The sequence below is a fragment of the Euprymna scolopes genome, chromosome 31, assembly GCF_053919585.1.
Source record: "Euprymna scolopes isolate OS-2025 chromosome 31, ASM5391958v1, whole genome shotgun sequence".
NCBI lineage: Eukaryota > Metazoa > Mollusca > Cephalopoda > Sepiida > Sepiolidae > Euprymna > Euprymna scolopes.
Window position 1 is genome coordinate 88,592,015 of NC_136512.1, and position 27,418 is coordinate 88,619,432.

Below are 27,418 nucleotides of genomic sequence, written 5' to 3' on the forward strand. Positions count from 1 at the left end.
CGCAGACAAGTAGTTTTCCAGATATTAAGACATTGTCTTTTTTTTTTTTTTTTTTCAAACTGGTATAATGTCGCCATGTTTTTCGTAAACTTTTGCTGAAAAAATAAACAATGCATGTAAATAAAAGAACTTAAGTAAAACAAGATGGCGACCAATGAAAACCATACATTAAAAAAAAAAAAAAAAAAAAAAAAAAAAAACGATGTCTTAATACGAGGAAAACTATTTGTCAAAACCAGTTATAAATGCAATATTTATTTTCAGCAAACCCCCCAAAAATCTATAAAACTCGTCATTTTAATCAAAGGTGAGTGTTGAGTGAGGAATAAACACCAAATTTACCATCAAAAGAAAACGGAAAGTTGACTCATAACAAGGGAGATAATTATTTTCTGAAATCTTAAGCCAATTTAGTAAAACTCAATTTTCATTAATTGTTTTCGAAACTGACGAATCAAATTAATTCACGTTCTGCTATCAATGAATAAGAAACCAAAATTGCTCCATAAAAATTAAACCCTTTTAGCAACGTTGCGTATGTTTTTTTTTTTCGTGTCAACACAAGAAGGATCTTTTGTTCTTTGGCTGTAATTTAATATGGAATCAATAGTTGTATCTGAATCAGGAAAAATATTGGAATCGTCTCATCACTAGGAATTACCTGCTCTAGTTGGAGACTCACCATGATGCACTGAAGCTTTACATATACCTCCCCGCAGCGAGTTAGTTCACAATACATTGTAGTCTACATTGCACTGTGGAGAACGTCCTGTTGATTTTATAAAATTATTTTTTATAAAATGGTTTGAATTAAAGTTTAAAATGCAAAAGTCAAGTATCATGGTTTAATTGTACTCTAAACAGAAACATTCGTTTCGAACATGCCACTGTCATATCAAAGAACCTACTGTTGATTTTATATGCTCGGCCTTTCTGTTTGTGCAGCAATAAAACTTCTCAAATGCACTTGTGATGTTAGGATGTGTAAGGTGTTAACTTTAGTCAAAATTTCCTGTTCTTTCTTTCAGCAAATTATTTTGATTATCAACATTTATCGAAGTAATTCTGATATAAAGCCTATCTAAGAACACTGCCATGCACTTAAAGTACATCTGTGTGAAATTTTTTAAAAAATCAGCCGAGCCGTTTAGGAATCCATAGGAAACAAACTCTCCCTCTCTCACACACAAAGTTCCTTTTATATAATAGTGTGTATGTATGTATATATATATATATATATATATATATATATATACATATATACACATACACACTCACACACACATACATATACATACATATATATATATATGCGTATCTATACTCCAATCAATTTGTTGTTTTTTTTTGTGTGTATTGATGTTCATATTAAAAACCTTTCTTTCTCTTTATTTAAAAAGAAAATACAACTTTGTTATATATGAATCATGGGATTACATTCCTCTGCAAACGATCGAGCTAATTTGCATATTCTTTTAAAGATTCATTTTAATTAATTCCCTATTAGTTTGTTCGGTTTTCTTATGGGATCATCATCTTCAGTTAACTATTACGTGTAATTATATTCATGCAGATATTCTACATGATTTATACTTGCATAATATTTGCGTAAAAAGGTTATAGTAAACACAAACATCTGTCTTTATATTTTTACTAGCAGGGCTACCCGGCGTTGCTCGGGACCGTATAAACAATGAAAAAACAAAAGCAGATATTGAACATATGTTTTATTCTTAGGGGAGAGGAATCTTTCATCTCAAGTTTTAGCGTTAATGACAGGTTTTTTTGGGGCCCCCCTCGAAGATAACTGATCAGTTGACCAACTTCTAGTAGTCCGTTTGACGTGAAATTTCGATATTTGTCATCCGGGTGATGGGGCTTCGATATGATACCAAATTTGTCAAGTTTGGTTCCGTTTTTCAAAAGTTTTAGCGTTACAAACAAACATACATACATACACACAGACGTTTGGCTTTTATATATATAGACTAGCAGGGCTACCCGGCGTTGCTCGGGACCGTATAAACAATGAAAAAACAAAAGCAGATATTGAACATATGTTTTATTCTTAGGGGAGAGGAATCTTTCATCTCAAGTTTTAGCGTTACAAACAAACATTTGTCTTTTATATATATAGATAATGACAGGTTTTTTTGGGGCCCCCCTCGAAGATAACTGATCAGTTGACCAACTTCTAGTAGTCCGTTTGACGTGAAATTTCGATATTTGTCATCCGGGTGATGGGGCTTCGATATGATACCAAATTTGTCAAGTTTGGTTCCGTCTTTCAAAAGTTTTAGCGTTACAAACAAACATACATACATACATACACACAGACGTTTGAGATTTATATATATAGATGTATTCATATATATATCTATATATATTTTAAATTTTGCCTGTCAATTTTTGGTCTACAGACATGAAACTTAACATATAAGGTATTCAAACCCATGCAAAACTTATGTTTGGGTTTTAGTCGGGAAAAATCGGTGTAAAAGTGTGAAAATTAAAAGAATGGCATTTGCCAAGTGAAAGTCAAACAACGACATTACAAATATACATGTGTAACGTAATTGCTATAGGTTCATATTTTAATTTTTAGCCTTGCGACAAACATGTCTTCATAGCTCAGGCATTAACATCAAAGAAAAAAGTAAATCGTAAGTTTAACGTTTTGGTTTCGATTCTTAGTGGTAGCACATGAGTCATTTTTTTTTTTTTAGAAAATTTTAAATTATTACTATATATTGGGTCCAGTATAATATAATAATAAGTACGAAATCTGCATTAATCAAAATATCATATTTAAGCGTATTTTACGATTGAACAATGCCAGGAAGCCTGCCATTATATACATATATATATATATATATATATTTAAATAGAATTGTAGATTTTACGATTGAACAATGCCAGGAAGCCTGCCATTATATATATATATATATATATATATATATATATATATATTTAAATAGAATTGTAGAAGGCGGTACAATGCAGAAGTAACGGAAAGACACAAGCTGAAGCAGGTGAGAAATTTATTAATACAACTTATAAATACATGTGTACATATTCATATTTCATATACGCAGTATATTTATATTTGCACAGTGGTCACCTGGGAAAGTCGGTCTGGTGGTATGTCCGTGTAATATAATATTTCGAGAAAGATCTCTTCGTCAGATATTTACTTGACTTTGACAAACATGCTGTTGTAAGCAGTAACTATACCGCAGCAAATCATCGCTCGGAACTTGTGGGTAGTATATGGTTAGGGTTACTAGAATTCAAAATAAAATGAGATACTAGAGTTCAAAATAAAATGAGATACTAGAGTTCAAAATAAAATGAGATACTAGAGTTCAAAATAAAATGAGATACTAGAGTTCAAAATAAAATGAGATACTAGAGTTCAAAATAAAATGAGATACTAGAATTCAAAATAAAATGAGATACTAGAATTCAAAATAAAATGAGATACTAGAGTTCAAAATAGACTTCGTAGCCTCGTAGGAGATGTCCTTTTCTCTTCCCTGCAACCTATATCTCACAGAAGAGATGTTGCGAGTTTGTCTCTGATGTATCGTTATTTTCATGGAAAGTGTTCGACTGAACTTAAGTCTATGGTCCCCCCTCGCCAAACTTTCACAAGAAACATTCGTCTAGCTGAAAACACTATCAATAATTCCCCCCCCACTCTTTATCTGTGCCTAAACCTAAACGTAGATTCCATGAACAAAGCTTCTTTCTTAGAACTGCACGCCTGTGGAATTGTCTTCCGTTTTCCTGCTTTCCGGCTGACTACAATATGGTTGTGTTCAAGTCTAACGTAAATAAGTTCTTGATGAGCCGTTCCGTATAAGTTATCAAATTTACCGAATTTTCATTACTAATGATTACTATAATGCCCAATTTCTACTGTACACTCTTTAACCCTTATCCTTGAGTGGCCTCTTTGCCTTGATAAAGTGGTGATTCCTGTGTAAAAAAAAAAAAAAAAAAAGAAAATATAAAAATTCCTGAATCTATCAAAATGCAACTCCATGAGAGAGAGAGAGAGAGAGAGAGAGAGAGTAATTTGCAGCAACAGTAGCAGCAGCGGGAGGAGGACCGTTTTAATGGCTAATGATACAACAGAATAAAAATTGACTAAATTTATTCACTATTTCTTGCGACCAGTCAGATCTGATTTGGCGCCCAAGAACTGATTAGAGAAAGAGGTGAGTCAGCAGAAGGTCTGTAACAAAGCATTGGTTGCCAGGAAGTCATCGTCGACGGCTGAGTGACTCAATTCTTCAGAGTTGTCAGAGCAGAAACACAAACTCTGTTGGTAGACGTAATTAAAAACAGGGCGGAGGCGATCCTTTTTTTTGTTTTTTTTTTAACGTTTTTCGCCATTTTTCCTTTTTGCAAGAACCAAAGTGCATTACGCATGCCGAACTGTAATGAAGTGCACTTTGAAATTCTGATGCATATTTCAAATCTCATTAAAACTGATTTTTAGATGGAAAGACTAAAGCAATCTATAAAAATGTGTGTGTCTTTGTACCCGTAACAAAAATTGAAAAGGAAATCCTTAACTATAGTTAATATGACATTAGTTAGGACTATGATATCAGTGACAATCCTTACGTTGATCACAGTCACCAAGGTGAAGGTGATATTCATAATTCTATTTTTTCATTGGAACAAACGCATTTATGTTAAGATTTTTGATCCTTAGAAATAGCACTGGTTGAGTTTGAATAAAATGAATACGTATTATATACGTTTGAAGCCAAAACAACGCATTATTACAAAATAAACATATATTTATTTTATTTGAAATTTATATTGAAATTCATAAATATATTTCGAAGATATACTTCATCTTCAGTATGTGTTTCTTTCTATTTTTTTTTTGCTATGTTGTTGCTGGGGCAGAGAAAAAGCAAGTATAAGTCCGTTTGCTGTTAATACGCTAGTTTTTTTAAATCTCGGAACGGTACGTTTGGTCACGCGGAATTCACGTTAAGATTTTTGTTCCTTAGAAGCGCTGGTTGAGTTTGAATAAAACGAATATGTATTTTATACGTTTGAAGCCAAAACAACGCATTATTACAAGATAAACAGACATTTATTTTGTTTGAAATTTTTATTGAAATTCATAAATATATTTCTTATATAAATTCAAAAATGTTTTCCAAGTTTACAAATTGAATAATTCTATAAACTTAAAACAAATATAAATATTAATATAAATATTTATAGGACAATCCTAACCTGAAAAAGCTCAATATTCAAAATAGAGTTTGATATAAGAAATTCAATTTTAACCTTGTAAATTAGAATTTACAACAAATTTATTATTTGACAAAGAATACAAGTTAAAGTTTTTCCTTATTCCATGGAGTTTAAAAAAAATGGCTCTCAGGAAAAGGAAGAGGAAAGTAGTTAGCAAAATTATATTCATAGGCGGGCTATAAATTTTGTGGTTATCACAATATTTTGAAAACTACAAATTATGAAAAAAGTCATATTTGTAGGAAACTTGATGGTAAGGCAAAACTGTACGAGTTAAAAGGATATTTCTTGTCAAATAATAAATTTTTTGTGAATTCTAATTTTTCTTTTGTACTTGCCTCCCCACGAGGGCAGAGTTAGTCATGAGGTCGGTTTTTAACGTGGGGGAGAGGTTACCAGCTCCCCAAAAATGGGGCACTCTTGGTCAGTAACAAAAATAAAATTGTATCATTCATGAAAGATTTCTCCTACATTGACCGAGACCAAAAGAGTGCAGTGCAGCATCTGAAGAACAGATACTTCACTTTGATACTGGCTCGACGGCGAAGAACAACATAAAGAAAAAGGCTTTTTTTTTTTTTTCTATTTTTTTAAAAATAAAATAAAAAATTTATATGGTTTGACTTCAATTTCATATTTTTTTATAAAAAAAATGTCCGCATTGTATTGGCTTATAAACGTAAAACATATTTCAATTTAAATTCACTTAATGCAGTCACGTGTATCAGCCGGACATTCAAAGATATCACCGTTGAAGAAAAACACGCAGACTCTATTTTTACTACTATCTTCCTTCGCTTTAACGCCATGTGACGAAGAAAAAGGAAAAAAATATCCTGAGGAAGGCATATAATATTTGGTTATCTATATATATAAAAGCGAAAATGTATGTATGTATGTATGTACGCTTTTCCTCGATGTCCACAAAAGGCTTCTTTCAGAGAAGCGCTCGCTCGCTTCACAACTTAAAACTTTTTACATCATCTATAAATTGTAATATCTCACACTTAACCACGGAGCTCGCCTGTCTATCTAATTTTATTGATTTTCAAACGTTAATTATTCCACATTTCCCGCATCGGCACGCGTTACATTCGGTTTTCGGTATAAGCAAAAAGCGAAACTCAACTCTAATCACTGGCCGAAAGCCAGTGGTCAATGTCGACTTTGTCATATCAGACGGTAGCTTTCATTTCAAGACGAGACACTCCCCTAATAAACAGGGAGCGGGTTTTTAAAAACAAACAAACCAATTTATTGACCTCATTAAAAACTGTCCCGCACAAAATGCTAACTGCTGAATACCTAGCGCCGTCACGTCAATCAAAAACGCGCACCTGTTTTTTTTTCACATTTCGGGTTTTTTTCACACACACCTACAAACACCCGGGCTACGCCGGGTACTCCCCCCCCCCCGCTAGTCTATATATATAAAAGCGAAAATGTATGTATGTATGTATGTATGTATGTTTGTGTCTGCTAAAAACTTTTGACCGACGGAACAAAAATTCACAAACTTGGTATCATATTAAAGCCCCACCCTCCGGACGACAAATATCGAAAAATTAGCCCAAAAGGACCATCAGAAGTGCGTCAACTGATCGATTTTCTGCAGGGCGGGGGGGGGGGGGGGGCCCAAAAAAAAAGTGACATTTCAATGTTAAACATTACATATTTTTAAATCGATTTATAACTGCTCCAAAAAATACGGGCGCCAACTCTTTTTTTTTTTTTTTTTTTTTTTTACATAGGCATCACCACATTATCAAGGCCAAGAGGCCACTCAAGGATAAGGGTTAAAGAGTGTACAGTAGAAATTGGACAATATAGTAATCATTAGTAATGAAAATTTGGTAAATTTGATAACTTATATGGAACGGCTCATCAAGAACTTATTTACGTTAGACTTGAACACAACCATATTGTAGTCAGCCGGAAAGCAGGAAAACGGAAGACAATTCCACAGGCGTGCAGTTCTAAGAAAGAAGCTTTGTTCATGGAATCTACGTTTAGGTTTAGGCACAGATAAAGAGTGGGGGGGGATTATTGATAGTGTTTACAGCTAGACGAGTGTTTCTTGTGAAAGTTTGGCGAGGGGGACCATAGATTGAAGCTCAGTCGAACACTCTCCATGAAAATAACGATACATCAGAGACAAACCTGCAACATCTCTTCTGTGAGATAGAGGTTGCAAGGAGGAGAAAAGGACATCTCCTACGAGGCTACGAAGTCTATTTTGAACTCTATCAAGGCAGGACAAGTCCTTTCTAGCAGCTCCTGCCCAGATGTGGCAACAGTATTCCATCCTTGGACGTACCTGGCTCTTATATAGATAGAGAATAGAATCAGCAGTGAGATATTTACCGGATCGATAGAAAGATCCCACCATTTTTCCAGCCTTCTACATAAAGTATACACGGGGCCGTATATTTTAGATCAACTTGTATTTAAAACCCGCTGAGTCATGTCACGTGATCTGTACGTCAGCAAGCTCTCATGGCAGTCTGAATTTAAAATTTAAAAATGTTATCGGTAAAAAAAAAATTTAACCCTCACACAAGCTAAACTATGAACTTCTACGCTATGACAACGTTACCAAAGTTATTAGCACATTATAAATACTTAGATACGATAGTTAAACGAAAAATAACAAGCCCAAAATGTGAAGTAAAACAAAAAATACGCTTACAAAAAATATTAACGATCGAGGTTTTTACAAAAAAAAACAGCCAGACGCCATTTTCTTTTTTAGTAACAGTCTTTAGAGTAAAGAAGACGAAGTGAGAGAGAGAGAGAGAAAGAGAGAGAGAGAGAGAGAGAAAGAGACAGATAGAGAGAGATGTCTAGACAGGAAACGAAATACATAATTTAATAAACGCTAATGTGAAGTAAAACAAAAAAAATAAAATACTGCTACGTCATCTCGTAACGCTCCCGCGATGACCTCATTTAGTGGCTATCTGTCAATCAAACCTCTTTCACTCGCTTTATAAGCCGTATTTTAACACTATAATCAATTCCTCTTACTCTTGGCCTAGACAGTTAAGTGGTTGGAGTTTGTTTCACCTCCGTGTCAAGGCTCCCGGGTTCAATCCAGCCTCACAACCAAAACTATTTTTTTTCTTTTACATCTTTAGACATGCGGGCAACGTTTCTTTATTTTTTTTACTTCGCTTATTCCTTAGTTTACTTCCCCCCACCCCCATACACACAGCGTTACACAGCGTTGTTTTTTTTATCGCTGTTTTTTTTTTTGGTTTTGGTCTTTCCGATTTTTTTAACATCGTTTCAGGATTATTACTTATCACCCCCCATACATACACCTACAAACACCTGGGCAACGCCGGGTACCCCCCGCTAGTCTATAATATAAATTTCACCTGTCTGTTGAAATGTATGTATGTATGTATGTCTTGCAAAAACTTTTGACAGAGGCAACGGATTTTTACGAAATTGGTATCATTTTTAAGCTGAACCACTCGGACGACAAATATCGAAAAATTGGCCAAAAACATTGATTCCTTCACCCTCGACTGGGCCCTTTTCTACAAGGATGGGTCGCTTTTTTTGCTGATATTTTCGAAATTCATTGCCTCTTTTCGATTGTCTAGCCTTAATTTAAACCTATATTACTTCCAATTTGGCGATGGGCGCAACAACTAACGCGTTATGTTTTTGTTTTCACTTTCTTTTCCTCCTTTGCAGTACAGGTTCGAGTCTACCTGCCTATTACCACTTTTTTTTTTTTTTTTTTGCTCAACCAACACCCTTACCCCTTACACACACCTCCACTTTTTTTTTCCGCCTTCACGTCACAGGTTTTCGGACAGAAATTTGGCTGTTAAGGGGTCAAAGTTCAACGATTTGACCTTTGAGAACTCTACCAAACTCCTCCGACAATTTTGGGTCTAAACACTTGAAATTTTAGATATAGGTTCCTTGGACACAGATCTAACTTAATAACTTGATTTGAGCCCAAAACAATAAATTTTAAGGGGTTATAATAGGGGTCAAATTTAAAAAAATTGACCGTTTTTTTTTTTTTTTTTTTTTTTTGCTCAGCATACACCTCCAAACACCCGGGCAACGCCGGGCACCCATGCTAGTATATATATATATATATATATATATATATATATATATATCTCCATCACATTAATTGTAATAATAAAATCAGATTTATCATTTACTAGCAAGGGAGTACCTGGCATTGCCTGCTCGAAAAAAAAAAAAAAAAACAACAAATAAACAAAAAAACAGAACTCTGGTGTCATCAGCCAGAAATGAAATAGAAAGCAAAAAACAAAAAAAATAATATGACACATGCCTGGCGCAAACTCGCATAACTGAAGTTAGTAACTGAACTCCTCTTATACATTGTGCCCATGGTTACGGAGCTGCTAAAATGTCGCCAATTTAGTTATTTAAATAAAAAAAAAAAGTATCAATGATTCATGCGTGCACAGTTTGAAAATCGCATCGAAAGCCAAGTTTTTATCTAACCTCCCCTTAAAAAAAAAAACAATATTTCTACACAAAATAATACACGATTTTCTCCAATTCTTTGAGATATATATATATATATATATATATATATATATATATATATATATATTTTTTACAAGGTGATCACCACTTATCAAGGGCCGGAAGCCACTCAGGGATAAGGGTTATTGCATGTACAGTACGTTAGTGTGGGGTTTAATAAAAATGTCTACTTAAGGGGGCGATTCATCAGGAATTTGTTTACGTTGGACTTGAAGACATCCAGGTTGTAGTCAGGTGGGAAGCAAGCAGACGGAACAGAGTTCCACAGGCGTGCAGTTCTAAGAAAGAAGCTTTGTTCATGGAATCTACGTTTTGATTTAGGCACAGGTAAAGAGTGGGGAAAACTTTTGACAGTGGTTTCAACTAGACGGGTGTTTTTCATAAAAGATTTTTTGTGAGGGGGGACTAGAGATTGGAGCTCAGACAAGCACCTGCCATGGAAATAACGATAAAACAAAGATAGGCTCGCAACGTCTCTTCTATGGGAGAGAGGTTGCAGGCATCCCCCACTAAGTCAATTTTTGTCCAAGAGATCACTCTTTCTAACGATGTGGATGAGAAACGTTTTTAGTGGACATATAAGCACACACACAGACATTTGAAATTTATATTTTAGATTAAAAAATTTTTTCTTTTTTCTTTTTTTTACATGGAGGTCACCACTTATCAAGGCCTGGAGGCTACTCAGGGATAAGGGTTATTGCATGTACAGAAATCAATGAGATAGTATTGTAGTAATTATTAGTATTCGAGATTTGATACAGTGTCTTACTTAAGGGGGCAGTTTGTCAGGAATTTGTTTACGTTGGACTTGAAGACATTCAAGTTGTAGTCCGGTGGGAAACAGGCAAATGGAAGACAGTTCCACAGGTGGGCATTTCAGAGAAATAAGCTCCGCTCATGAAATCTACGTTTGGATTTAGGCACAGATAAAGAGTGGGGGAAATTATTGACAGTAGTTTCAGCCAGACGGGTGTTTCTCGTGAAAGATTGGCGAGGGGGGACAAGAGATTGGAGATCAGACGAGCACTTGCCATGGAAATAACGATAAAACAAAGACAGGCTCGCAATATCTCTTCTGTGGGAGAGAGGCTGCAGGGAAGAGAAAAGGGCATCCCCTACTAAGCTACGAAGTCTATTTTGTAGTCTGTCAAGGCAAGATAGACTGTTTTTAGCAGCTCCTGCCCAGATGTGGCAGCAATACTCCATCCTTGGATGTACTTGGCTTTTATACAGATAGAGAATTGCATCAGTAGTGAGATATCATCTGGAGCGGTAGAAGGATCCCACCATTTTCCCAGCGTCCTTTAACCACATAATGAAATGTTAGTATAACGAATCAATGTAATATATCAGTTTGTATATCGTATGGGAGAATGTATCACCAACAATAATAATATATTCCTTATTACATTGGCTATACCACTACTACACTTTTACAAAGGCTTACATTACATATCTCTGAACTGAATTCAATGTGCCAACACTTGAAAGAACATAACCCGCATTCACAATGTAAACATCTCCTAGTCAATATCACAAAAGTTATACATATGGACACCAATGACAAAATAATAAAAATTCAATATTAATTATGAGAATAGCCATAATAATAATTGTCTGTATTTTTGAGGTGAGGTGTTTTTTCATTTACTGAGATTGTCGGACTGACTTCCTCATCTTGGTTGTTAGAGTCACAACGTTTCGGCCGTTTTGCCCTCCGGCCTTCATCAGGGGTTTTGTATCGAACTGGGGAACCGTTTGTTAGGAGTCTTGAACCCAACCCTTTATTATTATTATTATTATGGGGGTACCGTGTTTGGACTCCAGCTAGGCTCTGGGACATAGTTGATGATTCTCTGTATTGAATGTTACTTTTCACTGCCTTCGTTCAGGATTGAACTCAGCACCTTTGGGTAACTGTAAACTTTGATACAACGTCACCTGGTATGAGTGAAGCCCCGCATGGAGAAGAACATGACCAAGAACTGCATATACTCCATCCCATGCAGTTGCAGAAAGGTTTACAAGGGTGAAACATGCCGCCCCCTCAAAGTAACAGTGGAAGAACACCGAAAAGCGGTAACTAAAGGGGAAACGGAAAAATCGGGTATAGCCAACCATGTCTGGATGGAGAGGGGGAACCATCGCCCCCTATGGGATGAAGTAAAAATAATAAGCAGAGAGACCCACTGGAAAGTGAGAAAATGTAAAGAAACAGCTCACATGCTTGGACATAACAACCTACTGAGCAAACCAAGCATAGAGCTGAATGCAATTTGGACACCTCTGATAGAGAGAGAAAACCTTGATTAACAACATAGGTTTAACATTAAGAAAAACCAACTAAGAATTGTCCTAGTGACATATGGCCGAGTGGTCCTAGATGTTGTATCAAAGTTTACAGTTACCCAAAGGTGCTGAGTTCAATCCTGAACGAAGGCAGTGAAAAGTAACATTCAAAACAGAGAATCAGCAACTATGTCCCAGAGCCTAGCTGGAGTCTGAACACGGTACCTCTGTAATAATAATAATAATAAAGGGTTGGGTTCGAGACTCCTAACAAACGGTTCCCCAGTTCGATACAAAACAGGTCGGAGGGCAAAACGGCCGAAACGTTGTGACTATAACAACCAAGATGAGGAAGTCAGTCCGACAATCTCAATACATAAATAGCCATAATATTTAAAAATGTCTAACTTAGTAATTAATGTTTAGGTGTCAAAAAAAGAAGTACTATTTCTAATTTTTAATTTTTTGTTAATTCACTTTTAATTATGTGCCACATATGGCGTCTCTCATCACCCATGCATTAAAAAAAAACATCCATTAAAAATGTGTTGGAAGACATGTTTAAAAACATTGAAATTGAAGTAAAAAGGATTTTCAATGTATTTTTCTTTTTTTTTTTTTGTTTTTGTTTTTTTTTTGTGAAAGGATGGGGTGAGGGCTTCCACTTAAACGTTTAAAAAAAAAAAAAGTCTAAAGAAAGGAAAAAAAAAACAAATAATAATAATAAAAAAAACAAATAAACAAAATACACTTAAACGTTTATTAAAAACATGTCTAAAGAAAGGGGGAAAAAAAAAAACAAAAAAAAAAAACCAGCAATATTTCCATATTGTATTTTTTTTTTTTTCATTGCTAAAAGATGCTCCAAGATGATTTCAATCGCACCAGTGAAACCTTTCTTTGCATCATACCTGCCAGAAGAAAAAGAGGAGTAGGGGGAGAAGGAGAAGAGAGAGAGAGAGAGAGAGAGAGAGAGAGAGAGAGAAGGAGGGGGGGTGAAAATAAAAATCATCATAGTTATCTGAGTTGTTTTAGGAAATTTGGGCGTTGGAGAAATAAGAATTCTCATCTGATACGGTATGCATCTTGTTTTAAAGAATGTGAGGGTTAGGGTTATGGTTAGAGAATGTGGGGATGGATGCAGATAAAAATCATCATCATCTGAAGTCTAAGAAAGATCTGGAAGATAAAATCTGTCTCAAGGTCATTTCTCGAACACAAAACTGACATCAATGATGATGCTGGTTAAGACCATCATGGATGACAGGGTGGAAGGAAAAATTTGTCGCCCTAAAGAAAACGACACTACAACTTTAAACGTTTATTGAAAAAAAAAATCAATTCAGGTGACTTAATTATGTAGTAGAGCTGACATCTATTCAATGTAGCCGCCTTTAGCCTCAATATGGGTCCAAAACTGATAGCATGCCTTTTCCACAAACGCCAGTGAATACTCGATGGATGGCAGCGATCAGGCTGGCTTTGGTGTTGTGGGAGGTCATGTTGGTGATGTTCTCGACATATGATCAAACGAAGTAATCCAATGTGTTCAGGTTAGGTGAAGAGGGGGGGGAGCGAGAGAAGAGTACAAAATCATAGCACTCCTTCTGAAGCCAAGTCTGAGTCTCTTTGGACTTGTGGACGGGTGCGGAGTTCTGCTGCTACACCCAGGGTCTGCCAGCGGCCGCCTGATTGCACCAGGGGATCACCACACTCTTCAGCACATCCAGGTACAGTTTGGTGTTGACTTTCAAGCTGACTTCGAAGACGTGAGGTGGCATGATTGATATGACCCTCATTCGAAAACACATCAGAAACCATAACTGTGGTTGGAAACTATGTTTTTATCACCCTTGGCATGTCCCTGTTATTTGCGGAAATAAAGCGATGCATTTTGAGGGTGTTGGCAATGGTCCTGCTGTCATAACTTTGATTGTTAGAGAACATGAGTTGTACCACGGCACATCTCCGATCTCGCTCGTTGAACATTGTGTCACTTTCAAACATGATAGAAGGCTCCTATCGCTCTTTGGATTTGTACACAACTGACTAACTAATAGATGGTCTGCAACAAAAAAGAAAACCGGTTTTCATCAGACGGAAATGGAATCATGCCGTCTTTTCTATGGTGACAATTTTATCATTCCATATCCTGCACAAGCTTTTCTCATCTTAAAATATTTTTTTTTTACAAGGAAGTTACCTTATCAAGGCACAATTGCCACTCAAGGATAAAGATTAAAGAGTGTATGGTGGTCACTGAGACAACAGCATGGTGGAAATTGTGTAGGATTTGATTATTTAAGAGGACGGCTCAACAAAAACTTGTTTACATTAAACTTGAAGACAAACTTGTTTACATTGGACTTGAAGACAACCATGTTGTAGTCAGCTGGAAAGCAGGCAAACAGAACAGTTTTACAAACGGTCAGTTCTAGGAAAGAAGCTTTGTTCATGGAATTTATGTTTGGATTAAGGCACAGAAGAGAGTGGGTGAAATTGCAGATAGTGGTTTTAGACAGACGACTGTTTTTTTTGTGAAATTTTGGCATGGGGGAACGATAAATTGAGTACTTGCCATGAAAATAATGATAGAGCAGAGGTTTTAAAAGGGTTTGTAGTTTGATTGTAGCATTGTATAATGTGTAATTATTAAATATACTACATATTGCATCATATTTTATTTCCACTTTTTATATTCTGAGGTATCACCTCCTTCTCAAAAAAAGAGATCATTCTTCAATTCTGAACGTCTTTTGCTTTCATAAACTTCTAAAAATGGAACTGTTGAGATTATATTTGGAGCATTATTTTTTATATATACCTAATTATATTTGAGCATCATTTTTTATATATACATAACTATATTTGGAGCATTTTTTTTTATATATATACCTAATTATATTTGAGCATTATTTTTTATATATACATAACTATATTTGGAGCATTATTTTTTATATATACCTAATTATATTTGGAGCATCATTTTTTATAGATACCTAATTGTATTTGGAGAATCATTTTTTTATAGATACCTAATTGTATTTGGAGAATCATTTTTTTATATATACCAAATTATATTTGGAGCATTATTTTTTATATATACCTAATTATATTTGAGCATTATTTTTTATATATACCTAATTATATTTGAGCAATATTTTTTATATATACCTAATTATATTTGAGCAATATTTTTTATATATACCTAATTATATTTGGAGCCACATTTTTTATATATACCTAATTATATTTGAGCAATATTTTTTATATATACCTAATTGTATTTGGAGAATCATTTTTTTATATATACCAAATTATATTTGGAGCATTATTTTTTATATATACCAAATTATATTTGAGCATTATTTTTTATATATACCTAATTATATTTGAGCAATATTTTTTATGTATACCTAATTATATTTGAGCATTATTTTTTATATATACCTAATTATATTTGAGCATTATTTTTTATGTATACCTAATTATATTTGGAGCCACATTTTTTATATATACCTAATTATATTTGGAGCATCATTTTTTATATATACCTAATTGTATTTGGAGAATCATTTTTTATATATACCAAAGTATATTTGAGCATTATTTTTTACATATACCTAATTATATTTGGAGCATTATTTTTTATATATACCTAATTATATTTGAGCATTATTTTTTATATATACCTAATTATATTTGAGCAATATTTTTTATATATATACCTAATTATATTTGAGCATTATTTTTTATGTATACCTAATTATATTTGGAGTCACATTTTTTATATATACCTAATTATATTTGGAGCATCATTTTTTATATATACCTAATTGTATTTGGAGAATCATTTTTTATATATACCAAAGTATATTTGAGCATTATTTTTTACATATACCTAATTATATTTGAGCATTATTTTTTATATATACCTAATTATATTTGAGCATTATTTTTTATATATACCTAATTATATTTGGAGCATTATTTTTTATATATACCTAATTATATTTGGAGCATTATTTTTTATATATACCTAATTATATTTGAGCATTATTTTTTATATATACCTAATTATATTTGGAGCATTATTTTTTATATATACCTTATTATATTTGGAGCATTATTTTTTATATATACCTTATTATATTTGGAGCATTATTTTTTATATATACCAAAGTATATTTGAGCATTATTTTTTACATATACCTAATTATATTTGAGCATTATTTTTTATATATACCTAATTATATTTGAGCATTATTTTTTATATATACCTAATTATATTTGAGCAATATTTTTTATAGATACCTAATTGTATTTGGAGAATCATTTTTTTATGTATACCAAATTATATTTGGAGCATTATTTTTTATATATACCTAATTATATTTGAGCATCATTTTTTTATATATACCAAATTATATTTGAGCAATATTTTTTATATATACCTAATTATATTTGAGCATTATTTTTTATATATACCTAATTATATTTGAGCATTATTTTTTATGTATACCTAATTATATTTGGAGCCACATTTTTTATATATACCTAATTATATTTGGAGCATCATTTTTTATATATACCTAATTGTATTTGGAGAATTATTTTTTATATATACCAAAGTATATTTGAGCATTATTTTTTACATATACCTAATTATATTTGAGCATTATTTTTTATATATACCTAATTATATTTGAGCATTATTTTTTATGTATACCTAATTATATTTGGAGCCACATTTTTTATATATACCTAATTATATTTGGAGCATTATTTTTTATATATACCTTATTATATTTGGAGCATTATTTTTTATATATACCAAAGTATATTTGAGCATTATTTTTTACATATACCTAATTATATTTGAGCATTATTTTTTATATATACCTAATTATATTTGAGCATTATTTTTTATATATACCTAATTATATTTGGAGCATTATTTTTTACATATACCTAATTATATTTGGAGCATTATTTTTTATATATACCTAATTATATTTGGAGCATTATTTTTTATATATACCTAATTATATTTGGAGCATTATTTTTTACATATACCTAATTATATTTGGAGCATTATTTTTTATATATACCTAATTATATTTGGAGCATTATTTTTTACATATACCTAATTATATTTGGAGCATTATTTTTTATATATACCTAATTATATTTGGAGCATTATTTTTTATATATACCTAATTATATTTGGAGCATTATTTTTCATATATACCTAATTATATTTGAGCATTATTTTTTTATATATACCTAATTATATTTGGAGCATTATTTTTTATATATACCTAATTATATTTGGAGCATTATTTTTTATATATACCTAATTATATTTGAGCATTATTTTTTATATATACCTAATTATATTTGGAGCATTATTTTTTATATATACCTTATTATATTTGGAGCATTATTTTTTATATATACTTAAGCTATTAATTAGGTTGCTGTGGATATGTTTTAATAATTCATTTGCACCCATGTATTGTATTGAATGAAAGATGGAATAGTATCATATTTAATTTCTATTTTTTATATTTCAAGGTATCACCTCCTCCTCAATATATATATACACTCGTGAGCAAAAAAAAAAAAAAAATGGGCCAAACAAATTTGAGACATTTTATTTCACTAAAAGCTATATTGAACAAATAATAATTGAACAAGGAAACTTAAAAGAGACTAATAACACAGAACAAGACATTTACTTTAATAAATGCTTAGGATGGAATCACATTCCCTTTTGATTTCTTCATGAGATCATTCCTTTTAGACATGCTCTCAACCAAAGTGGAACACTGTGAAAAGGAGATGTTATTCCATTCGCTTCGCACAGCTTCCTACAGTTTGTCATTGTTCTCAAAAGTTCTTCCGACCAATGCACAAGATATTATAGACCAAATATTCTCGATTGTGTTTAAATCGGGGCTTTGACCTGGCCAAAATATCACATCAATTGAATTATCAGAAAAATATTTTTTTGTGACTTTAGCAGTGTTTGCAGGGGCATTATCATGTTGAAAAATAATGTTCTGTGATATTCTCAGCTTCTGGATACTTGGTAACAGTCCTGTTTCTAACATTTGAATGTATTCCTTTGCATTGATTGACTTCCACATCTAATAAGTTCCCCAACTCCTGCTGCAGCAAAACTTCCCCTTATCATTATCCCTCCATTCCCGTGTTTAACTGTCGTTTTTATGCAGCTTGACGAAAATCATGCTCCAGTTCTTCGATTGCACCGTTCAGGAGCATCAGGAGCATCACTAACAAGACAAAATCTTGATTCTATCTTACCGGAAATATTCCTGAACAAGTCTGTATCTTTCTTGCCATAACACGAGAAAAATCTCTTTTTATCATTGATGTTCTTCTTAGATAAAAATGGCTTATTTGCACACCTTTTAGGGGAAAATCCTATTTTTTTCGTTCGCCTAGATATTGTATATCAAAAAAGAGAACTTCCAGCCCCTGTTTTAATTCTTTGCTATGGTCGACAGAAGTTTTCTTTCGATCCTTCAAAATAGTTAATTTAAGAGTGTGGTCGTCCCTCAAAGTGGATGCTCTAGGGCGATCAGATCCAGATTTCCCTTTTATCAAGCGTTCGACTTTGAACCTTTGACCAATTCGCTTCAATATAGAAAGAGATGTTTTCACATTTTCTCTTCTTAAAATATAAAAAATCTGCTTGGAAGTCATTTTGGACTGCCTTAATCCTACAATTCGGTTCTTCATATCCTCGCTAAGATGCGATCTTACCATTTTTAGGATTCATTTTTCCACTTATTATTATATGCTATAATAATAATGATCTACAAAATAGAAATTTTCAGTTGAAATTAACAAAAAATTCATGGAAAAATATTGAAAAGTCGATTTCTTCCTCCTTTCACTCTTGGCCCAGTTTTTTTTTTTTTGCTCATGAGTGTATATGAAAGAATGACTGACAAAAGTCTATATTCCAAATTTCATGATGTTGACCATCTTAGAATTTATTCCTTTAATTCAGTTGACATTTACAATTCTTGACAGTATCCGTTTCGTAGCACAAAATCAATCACTTAATTATTATATCAATCAGTGAATCTATTTTGCCCTTAAGTCACCAGGATAAATAGCAACAATCAATCCACCAAAAGGAAATAAAATGCGCTTGGACATGATTAAAAATCCTAAAATTGGAAGAGAAGCTGCAAATACCTTATAGTTTGTGTGTGTGTGTGTGTGTGTATATATATATATATATATATATATATATATACACACATACATACATACATACACCTAACTTTAGAAATCATCATCATCATTACACAGTCATTCATATCTGAAGATGACTAGTCAGGGTTTTGGTGCTTTATCCTACAGCGTTGTAGCATTCCGGGCTCTGTGTGGAAAGTTTTCCCACAAGTATTGTATGGGTTGTTACCAGGGTTGTACCTTCTGGCAATGTTTTTGCTCAGACCTGACCTTTATTTTTGCCTCTATTTCTGCCTTTCCTTTGTGAAGGCTACTGAGCCAGAAACTTCGGTCTGCTGTTAGCTCTTCCCAATTTTTCGTGTTCATATTCATTGCCTTTAGGTGGCGCTTTATCACATCCTTGTAGTAGAGTTTCTGCCCACCAATCTTTCTGTACCCATTTTCCAATTCTCCAGACAATAGGATTTTGGGATGCGATTGTTTTCCTTTCTGGCTACATGTCCAGTTTATTGCAGTTGTGTGGTGGCGAGTACGGCTTCTATGCTGTCCATGTTGGTTCTGTTGAATGCTTCAACATTTGGTATAAGATTGCTTAATTTTATAAATATTAATCTTATTAATGGAGATTTGATATCTATCTCTCAAGTCCAAACTATTTCCAATTTAAGTATGAAAGACCAATAGATAACCAGAACTTCTCAGAGATTTGTTCGTATGCATTTAAAAAAGATGCTTCCATTCAATCTACATATTTCACTCTGGAAATATGTAGATTGAATGGAAGCATCTTTTTAAAATTTGAAATGGTATTTCCTGCTGGAAATATCATTTCAAATTGGAAGGTCATAGAGAAATATATCTAATGGTACAAAATCTTTAGAAGCAGCTTTTTTTTGTTTCTCGACGGACAGAAGAACCACGTCTGAAAACAAAACAAAAAAAAAAAAAACAAAAAAAAAAAACAACCAAAACCCAAATATGGCTGTGATAATTTGTGTTCTAATGGACAAGATTGCATTTGCAACCATCTTTCATCGCCATTTACGATCAGTCAGTGAAATGAAGCATAAAAGAGAAGAGTAATAAAGCGCCAGAATTGCAATAAAACAAGTTATTTTCTACACGGAGAAAGCGGCTCATTTACAAGCGTGACTCAACACGCATTAAATAAGTCAGAGAAACATTCACGTTGAAATGTCGCTGAAATACAATTTACACAATTGACTTCATTCTTTTTTCTGCTTTAACATCCAAGACATTTATTCCAACAATTGAATGTGACAATTTGGAATCTGTTTACAGTGAAATGGAAATACCCAATCAGAGCCACATCTTTCATCATTTCAATCACAATTATTACCAGGAATCATCAGTTTCTTATTTAATGTTGTCAGAAATATCACTCATGGAATGTGAGGACTAAAGAACAGAATAAAGGAAGTACAAGTTACAAGATTGCCGGCCCATTTTCTACTTTATCTTATTACTAGCAAAGCCCTGACCTTAACCTTTGACCTTGATCTTGTGAAATGGTGTGCACCATACATAGGTTGGGGACATCACCATGTCAGGTTTAGTCATGATTGATCCAGTGGTATGGGATGTAGGAGAGTATATATACATATGCTATGACCGTAACCCTGAAAAATGGTGTGCACCATCCCTAGGTGGGGGACCATCATCATGCCAGGTTTGGTCATGATTGGTCCAGTAGTGGTGGCTGTAGAAGAGTTCTACACACAGACACACAAACACTACTACTTTATAGATATAGATTTGTTTCAATAAAAAGGCTTTTCTCTGCCACTACAAATCTACTATCAAACCATGTTTGGAATACTGTTGTCGTATTTGGGTTGAAGAACCTGTTTCCCATTTGAAGGTTCTTAAATTTCAGAAACTTATCTGTAATTTGATTGGCCCTACTCTTTTTTCTTCACTGCAACCTCTCTCTCACAGACATGATGTTGCTAGTCTCAGTCTTTTCTACAAATACTAATATGGCATGTGTTCGTCTGAATTGTCCGATTTATTCCCTGCTTCCTTTGTTCCAGCACATTTGACTCGTTGGTCTAGTGGTCTCCATCAATTCGTTGTTTTGATACTTCATTGTAATACAGCTTCCTATTCCAGTAGCTTTTTCCCAAGGATTACAAGGTTGTGGAACTCTCTTCCTGCTGACTGTTTTCCTCCTATTTACAGCTTTGGTCTTTTCAAGACTAAGATCAACAGGGTTCTTGTTTCTTTGCGATGATCATCTTTCATTCTTGTTAGTTCCTTACATCAAAATACTGTTAGAAATTCGCTCAATATATGTTACCGTGACATAAGTTGACATATATTCGGTGTTTTTTAAATAGTATTTTGTCTAGTTTATTATTTAATACCTTTTCCCAAACTTACCGTGTTAAAGAGAGTGTCGGGCGCCATTTTGAATTTTCCAATACATCGGTAAACACTGCATGTTTTTCGAGCTGAATAAACATGTTACATTGAATAAAAACACGAAAAATATATCCAGTTAGGTAGAAAAGTAACTTATCTTGCCTTTGATAACATTTACTTGTTATATATTTGTTTTTTGACAACTTTTTCGAATCTATGTGTACAGTAATACATTGCATTGTTAAGATTTTTTTTTAATTCCATTTTCACCCCAAACAAGGCACAGTGCCACTTTGATGTAAGGGGCTACTATCGGGGATATAAGTTGCAGGGAGATGAGCAGCAAAATGTCTGTTCACATTACACTTGAACTTCTGCATGTCAGTACAATTGGGGAAAGCAGAATTCTATTAGGGAGTTCCAAAGTCTAGCAGTTCTGGGGAAGAAACTATTGGTGTAGAAGGCTTTCTTATATCTAGGAATCGCTACTGTGTAAGGGTGGGATTTTGCTGCTTGTCGGGGTATTTACATCGAGGGGGTACAAGTGCTTGTAGTTCATCAGAGCACTCACCATTAAAATACTTGTAGAACAAGCAGAGGGATGCAACATTTCGTAGATGGGACAGAGGCTGAAGCTTAGATGACAGTTCAGGACCTATCAGGCTGGCAATTCTCTTTTGAACCCTATCCACGAACTATTCCACTGGCCTTCGTCAGGTGGTAACCGCAACGGGATAGGAATTCTGAATCTCCTAACTGCATCCTCAGCAATTACGTTTAGGCCAAGTAAACCTCTCGCTGGCTTTGGGTAGGATCGAAACCGCTATCTACAGACAATGCTCACCTGGAGCCGTAGAGATTCAACATCTCTATCCACTGCGCCACGGGTCCTGAAGGGCGATCGAGGTTGGATGTTTTGGTCTTATAAATCCATGTTTATTTATTAATAAAACAACCAAGTTCTCTCCAATTCTCTCTCCTCTGATCTTGAGCACGTAGATAATAATAAGTTCTTGATGAGCCGTTCCATATAAGTTATCAAATTTACCAAATTTTCATTACTAAGGATTACTATATTGTCCAATTTCTACTGTACACTCTTTAACCCTTATCCTTGAGTGGCCTCTTGGCCTTGATAATGTGGTGATGCCTATGTAAAAAAAAAAAAAAAAAAAATTAATCTGATCTTCCATGGTTGGATCCGTACCGAATGGTGTATATATATATATATATATATATATATATATATATATATATATATATATATATATATTATTTAATTGGATTTCATTATTGAGATGAGTATTATTTATTGTTATTGTCATGAGTCTTAGTATTATTGTCTGTAGCATGAAACGGTGCATATCATGCATAAATACCATTCTTTTTTTGAAATGACAAATTCTTCTTCCTGTGCTAGGGTTTGACATGTTCCTTAATGAAGACACTGTAGAGTTTGGTGGTCATTTTCACTCTGAATGGTCCTATCAGCTCATTACCAACAATTGCAGCCCACTACCTCCTTGGTGATGCCTGATCCTCTCCTCCACCCATCGGATCCATCAAGAGTCACTCGACACTCCTCGGTGAACAAAACAGTTTGAAAATTTACTTTCATATGATTTCTTGCCCACTCCATTCTCTTTTTCCTGTGGATATCCTTTAATGGACGGCGAACCTTTAGCTTGCTACATTTTGCAATTGTCCTCAGGATACAGCATTGAGTTGATTTGGACGCATCAGGAACGCCAGCGTTTTCAAAAACTTTTTTTGTTAGTCTCAAAAGTGTTACAGTAGACTTCTTTCTTGATCCTACTTATGGCTCGATGCGCCACAGGTGCTTTTTTTTTTTTTTGTCAGAACGTCCGTTTCAAAGTTCAGGATTAGTAACAAATAAGAGACACGTAATGAGGTGACGTAAGAGAACACGTGATGTAATTAGTTTTTGAGAGATTCAGAGAGTTGAGGTTTGACTACCAAAGCGGACAGACGCTCTAGACAGGAGTGGACAGACAGCCAGGGAACGGGCTGTAAGAATAGAAAATGTAGACGAACTGCAAATCCTGTGAAAACCATTTGAGACAATTGTAATAAATTTAAAAAAATTTTTTATACGATAACAATGATTACGGTCCAATTCTTTGGCTATTTCTAAGCTGGATACCATATTATTAATTCTTTGGACAATTTTAGATTTCTCAGACTCAAAGCTCTTTTACGTCTCATCTTGTATATAAAGTTGGCACACTGAAACATGCTGCAAATAACCAAAACGGCTGCCGTTTGTTTATTATTGTGCAGATTAGTTTAGGATTTTAGATCTGCGCATGTGTTAGTTCTATTAAAAACTATCCCAGTTAGAACACAAAAGTCGATTTGCATATAATTCTGACACACAAAGTATATTGGTTAGTTATATTATGCAGAAGATGATGAAGACATAAATAAGATGATGAAGATATTCATCAATAAGATGATGAAGAATCATTGAATGGCTGCAATAAAAAGTCTGAATGGAGAAAATGGAAAGTTAAAATATCTTGCATTGAAGATGTTTAGATTTGGTAACTTACACATTCATATTCCTTAAAATATTCCATATCAATGGTTGGAATCTCTCTTCAATCTCTGGATCATCCTGTAAGGTGCCGACAGGACACTACTGCAAAAGAAGAAGAAAATTCGGATTTGTTAATTGCGGTCTTTTTGAATCAGAATGAGAAGCACAGAAAATGTGCTGTCACGATTTGGTAGAATTAAAACAAAGAATTACAAAACCTATTGTTACATATTAGGACCCTATGTTGGTAGGTGAAGATTATATTAACTAGTATGGATTCCAAGAGTGTTTTATAGCACGTCAAGACAATTTGGCAGCAAACAGAAATAGTGAGATGATAGGGGTCAGGGGTTAGTTCCTTAGACAAGACACGCAAGAAGCAAGTGTCGAATTATTAAATAGAAATTAGATCACGTGTTTGAGACGACACAAAGTTTCAAGCAGTTTGCAGTGAGGAATTGGTTGGATGAGATGTTCCAATCATGCAGCCATCTAAGAGAAATGTATTTGAGATTTGTTTGTTTGTCGACCATTTCTTTATGTAAATTAAATAAGGAATTAGTTTTAGCCTTTCTTTTATAAGGAGCTAATTTTGATCTCTCCCCTTGTGAACGTACTTCTTTCCCCAATAAAACCTTTAAAACTGCCAAAAGCTTTCCTTGTGTTTCTATACCTCAGCTAAGCAGCCACTGGACAATGCAACAATACAAATCAACGAGCACACACATGGAAAAGCGACGATGGAAAGAATGACGACCAGTAAAAGAAAAAAAAGAGACTTTGAATTGTTTCTTTATTGCTCACTATCGATAACTCACAGGTGCACTCAACTAGCTACAACCACTATCAACAATTTTCCTTCACTCTCTATCTGTGCCTATATCTAAAAGAGAAATACAACAAATAAAGAGAGTGGTTATATGTCAGTCTGATTGCCAATTGGGCACTATGTCGAAAGGCATATTCCCTCACTCTTTACAGTAAGCGAAAGAGTTCATTGTTATTTGTAAGGTGGACACCACAACAATTATTAAAGAAACTGTTGAGTTTTGAAATGACATCATCAGTGTTATCAAGAAAAAAAAGAATGAACAGTTTTTTTTTACAAAATGGTTACCACATATAAAGGCCCAGAAGCCACTCGAGGATAAGGGTTAATGTATGCATTGCAGTCATTGAGATAGTAGTGTAGCAATCGTTTGTGGTGGAATTTTGGTATAATTTGATTATTTATGAGGGTGGTTCAGTAAGAACTTGTTTACGGTGGACTTGAAGATGACAATATTGTAGTCAGTTGGAAAGCAGACCAGTGAAACAGAGTTCCACAGACAGGCAGTTCTAGGAAAGAAGCTTTGTTGATGGAATCAATGTTTAGGTTTAGGCACCAATAGAGAGTGGGAGAATTTATTAACAGTGTTTTTGACTATACAGGCGTTTTTTGTGAAAGATTGGCAAGGGGGGAACCATAGATTGGAGCTCAGTCGAATACTTGCTATGAAAATAACGATAGAGCAAAGACAGGTTTGCAACATCTCCTCTGTAGGAAAGAGGTTGCAGAGAAGAGAAAAGGGCATCACCTTCTAGATTACGAAGTTAGTTTTGAACTCTGTTAAGGCAGGATAGAGCGCTGTGAGCACTCGTGCCTAGACGAGGCAACAGTACTCCATCCTAGAACGTACTTGACTCTTATACAAATAGAGATATCTACTGGGGTGGTAGAATGATCCCAACATTTTTCCAGCAACCTTGGTAACGGATTTTGTTTGGCCACATAACCAGAAGAGGTCCTGAAAGCAATGTGTACCAAGCATTCAAAGAAGAATTTCTTGGTAAGAAACCTTGTGAAAGGCCTCTAGCGTGCTGGGTTGTTTGCAACCGTTTTGGTCATTTTATGGGTCCAGTGGGCCTTTACTCACTGCCTTAGCTGACATAAGTGATATGTTCATTTTAAATTTTTTGATGAAGGCTAATTTCTTGTAGGTTATAAAAGTATCATTTTTAATTTTTTTTTTTTTAAACTTAGGTCACTGCTTATCAAGGCCCGGAGGCCACTAAAGGATAAGGGTTAAGTGTTAGGTAAGTGATGAGGCAATATCAATCATGATGGAACCTTGAGTAAGCTTAGATTATCTAACTAGATGACTGAATAGGAATTTATTCACATTAGACTTGAAGACTACAATGTTATAGTCAGTTGGAAAGCAGACAAACGGTATAGGGTTCCAGAATTTCCACTTAGTTTTGGGCACAGATAAGGCATGAGAAAAGTTATTGGCAACTGTTTCAGTTAGGTAGATATTTGTTGTTAATGTTTTTTCGGGAGGGACAATAGGTTGGAACTCGGTCGAACACCTATCATAAAAGTATCAATAAAGCAGTAACAGACTTGCAACGTCTCTTCTATAAGAAAAAGAGACTAAGGTGGCGAGGAGATAGTTTGTTTCAAATTAATCCTTAAAATTTTTTTCTTTTATTGTTACAAAAATTAGTGCAATCAGAATGTGTTTAATTGTGAGTGGGATTTGACATGATATACAAATGAGTTAATCCAAAGCACTGAACTGATTGGATCTGCAATGATGCAGAGCTTCCTTTACTAACGGTAGAAATATTAGAAAAACTGAAAGGATTGTTTTGAATTAAAAGCCATGTTTGATTTCAGAAGAGTTTCTAATGGGTAGCTGATCTGTATAAGTCCTGGAATAGCTAATCTGTATAAGTCTTGAACTTTAAAATTTGAAAGACAAAAGAGCAAAGATCTTTCTCCTGTGGGCATGAAAAATTATGTGTAGAAATTCTAAATCATCCAATATTTTTATGGAGCAATTCCAGTTTCTTATTGCTTGCTAGAAGAATGTTGGTCTATTTGATTGGTTCGTTCCTATCACCAGTGTCTATAAGTAGAACCTTCCAATTTTCTTTAATCATACCCTTCTCATCATATCAAAAATATTGCAACAGGTTGTGCGTCCAGCAAATGTGCGTTATGTAATAAAGTTTCATGCATTGCCGACTCATGTTCGGCAATTTATTTTGCAAGGAAATCATCACTTATCAAGGATAAGGGTCAATGGGTCAAAGGTGATAGTTTAATAATTATTAATGGTTTAACTT

The 27,418-nt window shown here is 33.9% G+C and overlaps 1 protein-coding gene across 8 annotated transcripts in view; it reads right to left on the minus strand.

The window, feature by feature from the left end:
• The window catches only part of LOC145255848 (uncharacterized), a 542,783-nt gene that overhangs the window by 18,796 nt on the left and 496,569 nt on the right, over nucleotides 1-27,418 (minus strand). For all 8 annotated transcript variants that reach the window (XM_080114598.1, XM_080114596.1, XM_080114594.1 and 5 more), the window contains one exon: nucleotides 24,318-24,406. In XM_080114598.1, coding sequence (XP_079970724.1) covers nucleotides 24,346-24,406 — 61 coding nt within the window. In that variant the 3' untranslated portion in view covers nucleotides 24,318-24,345. The remainder of the gene's footprint in view (nucleotides 1-24,317; nucleotides 24,407-27,418) is intronic.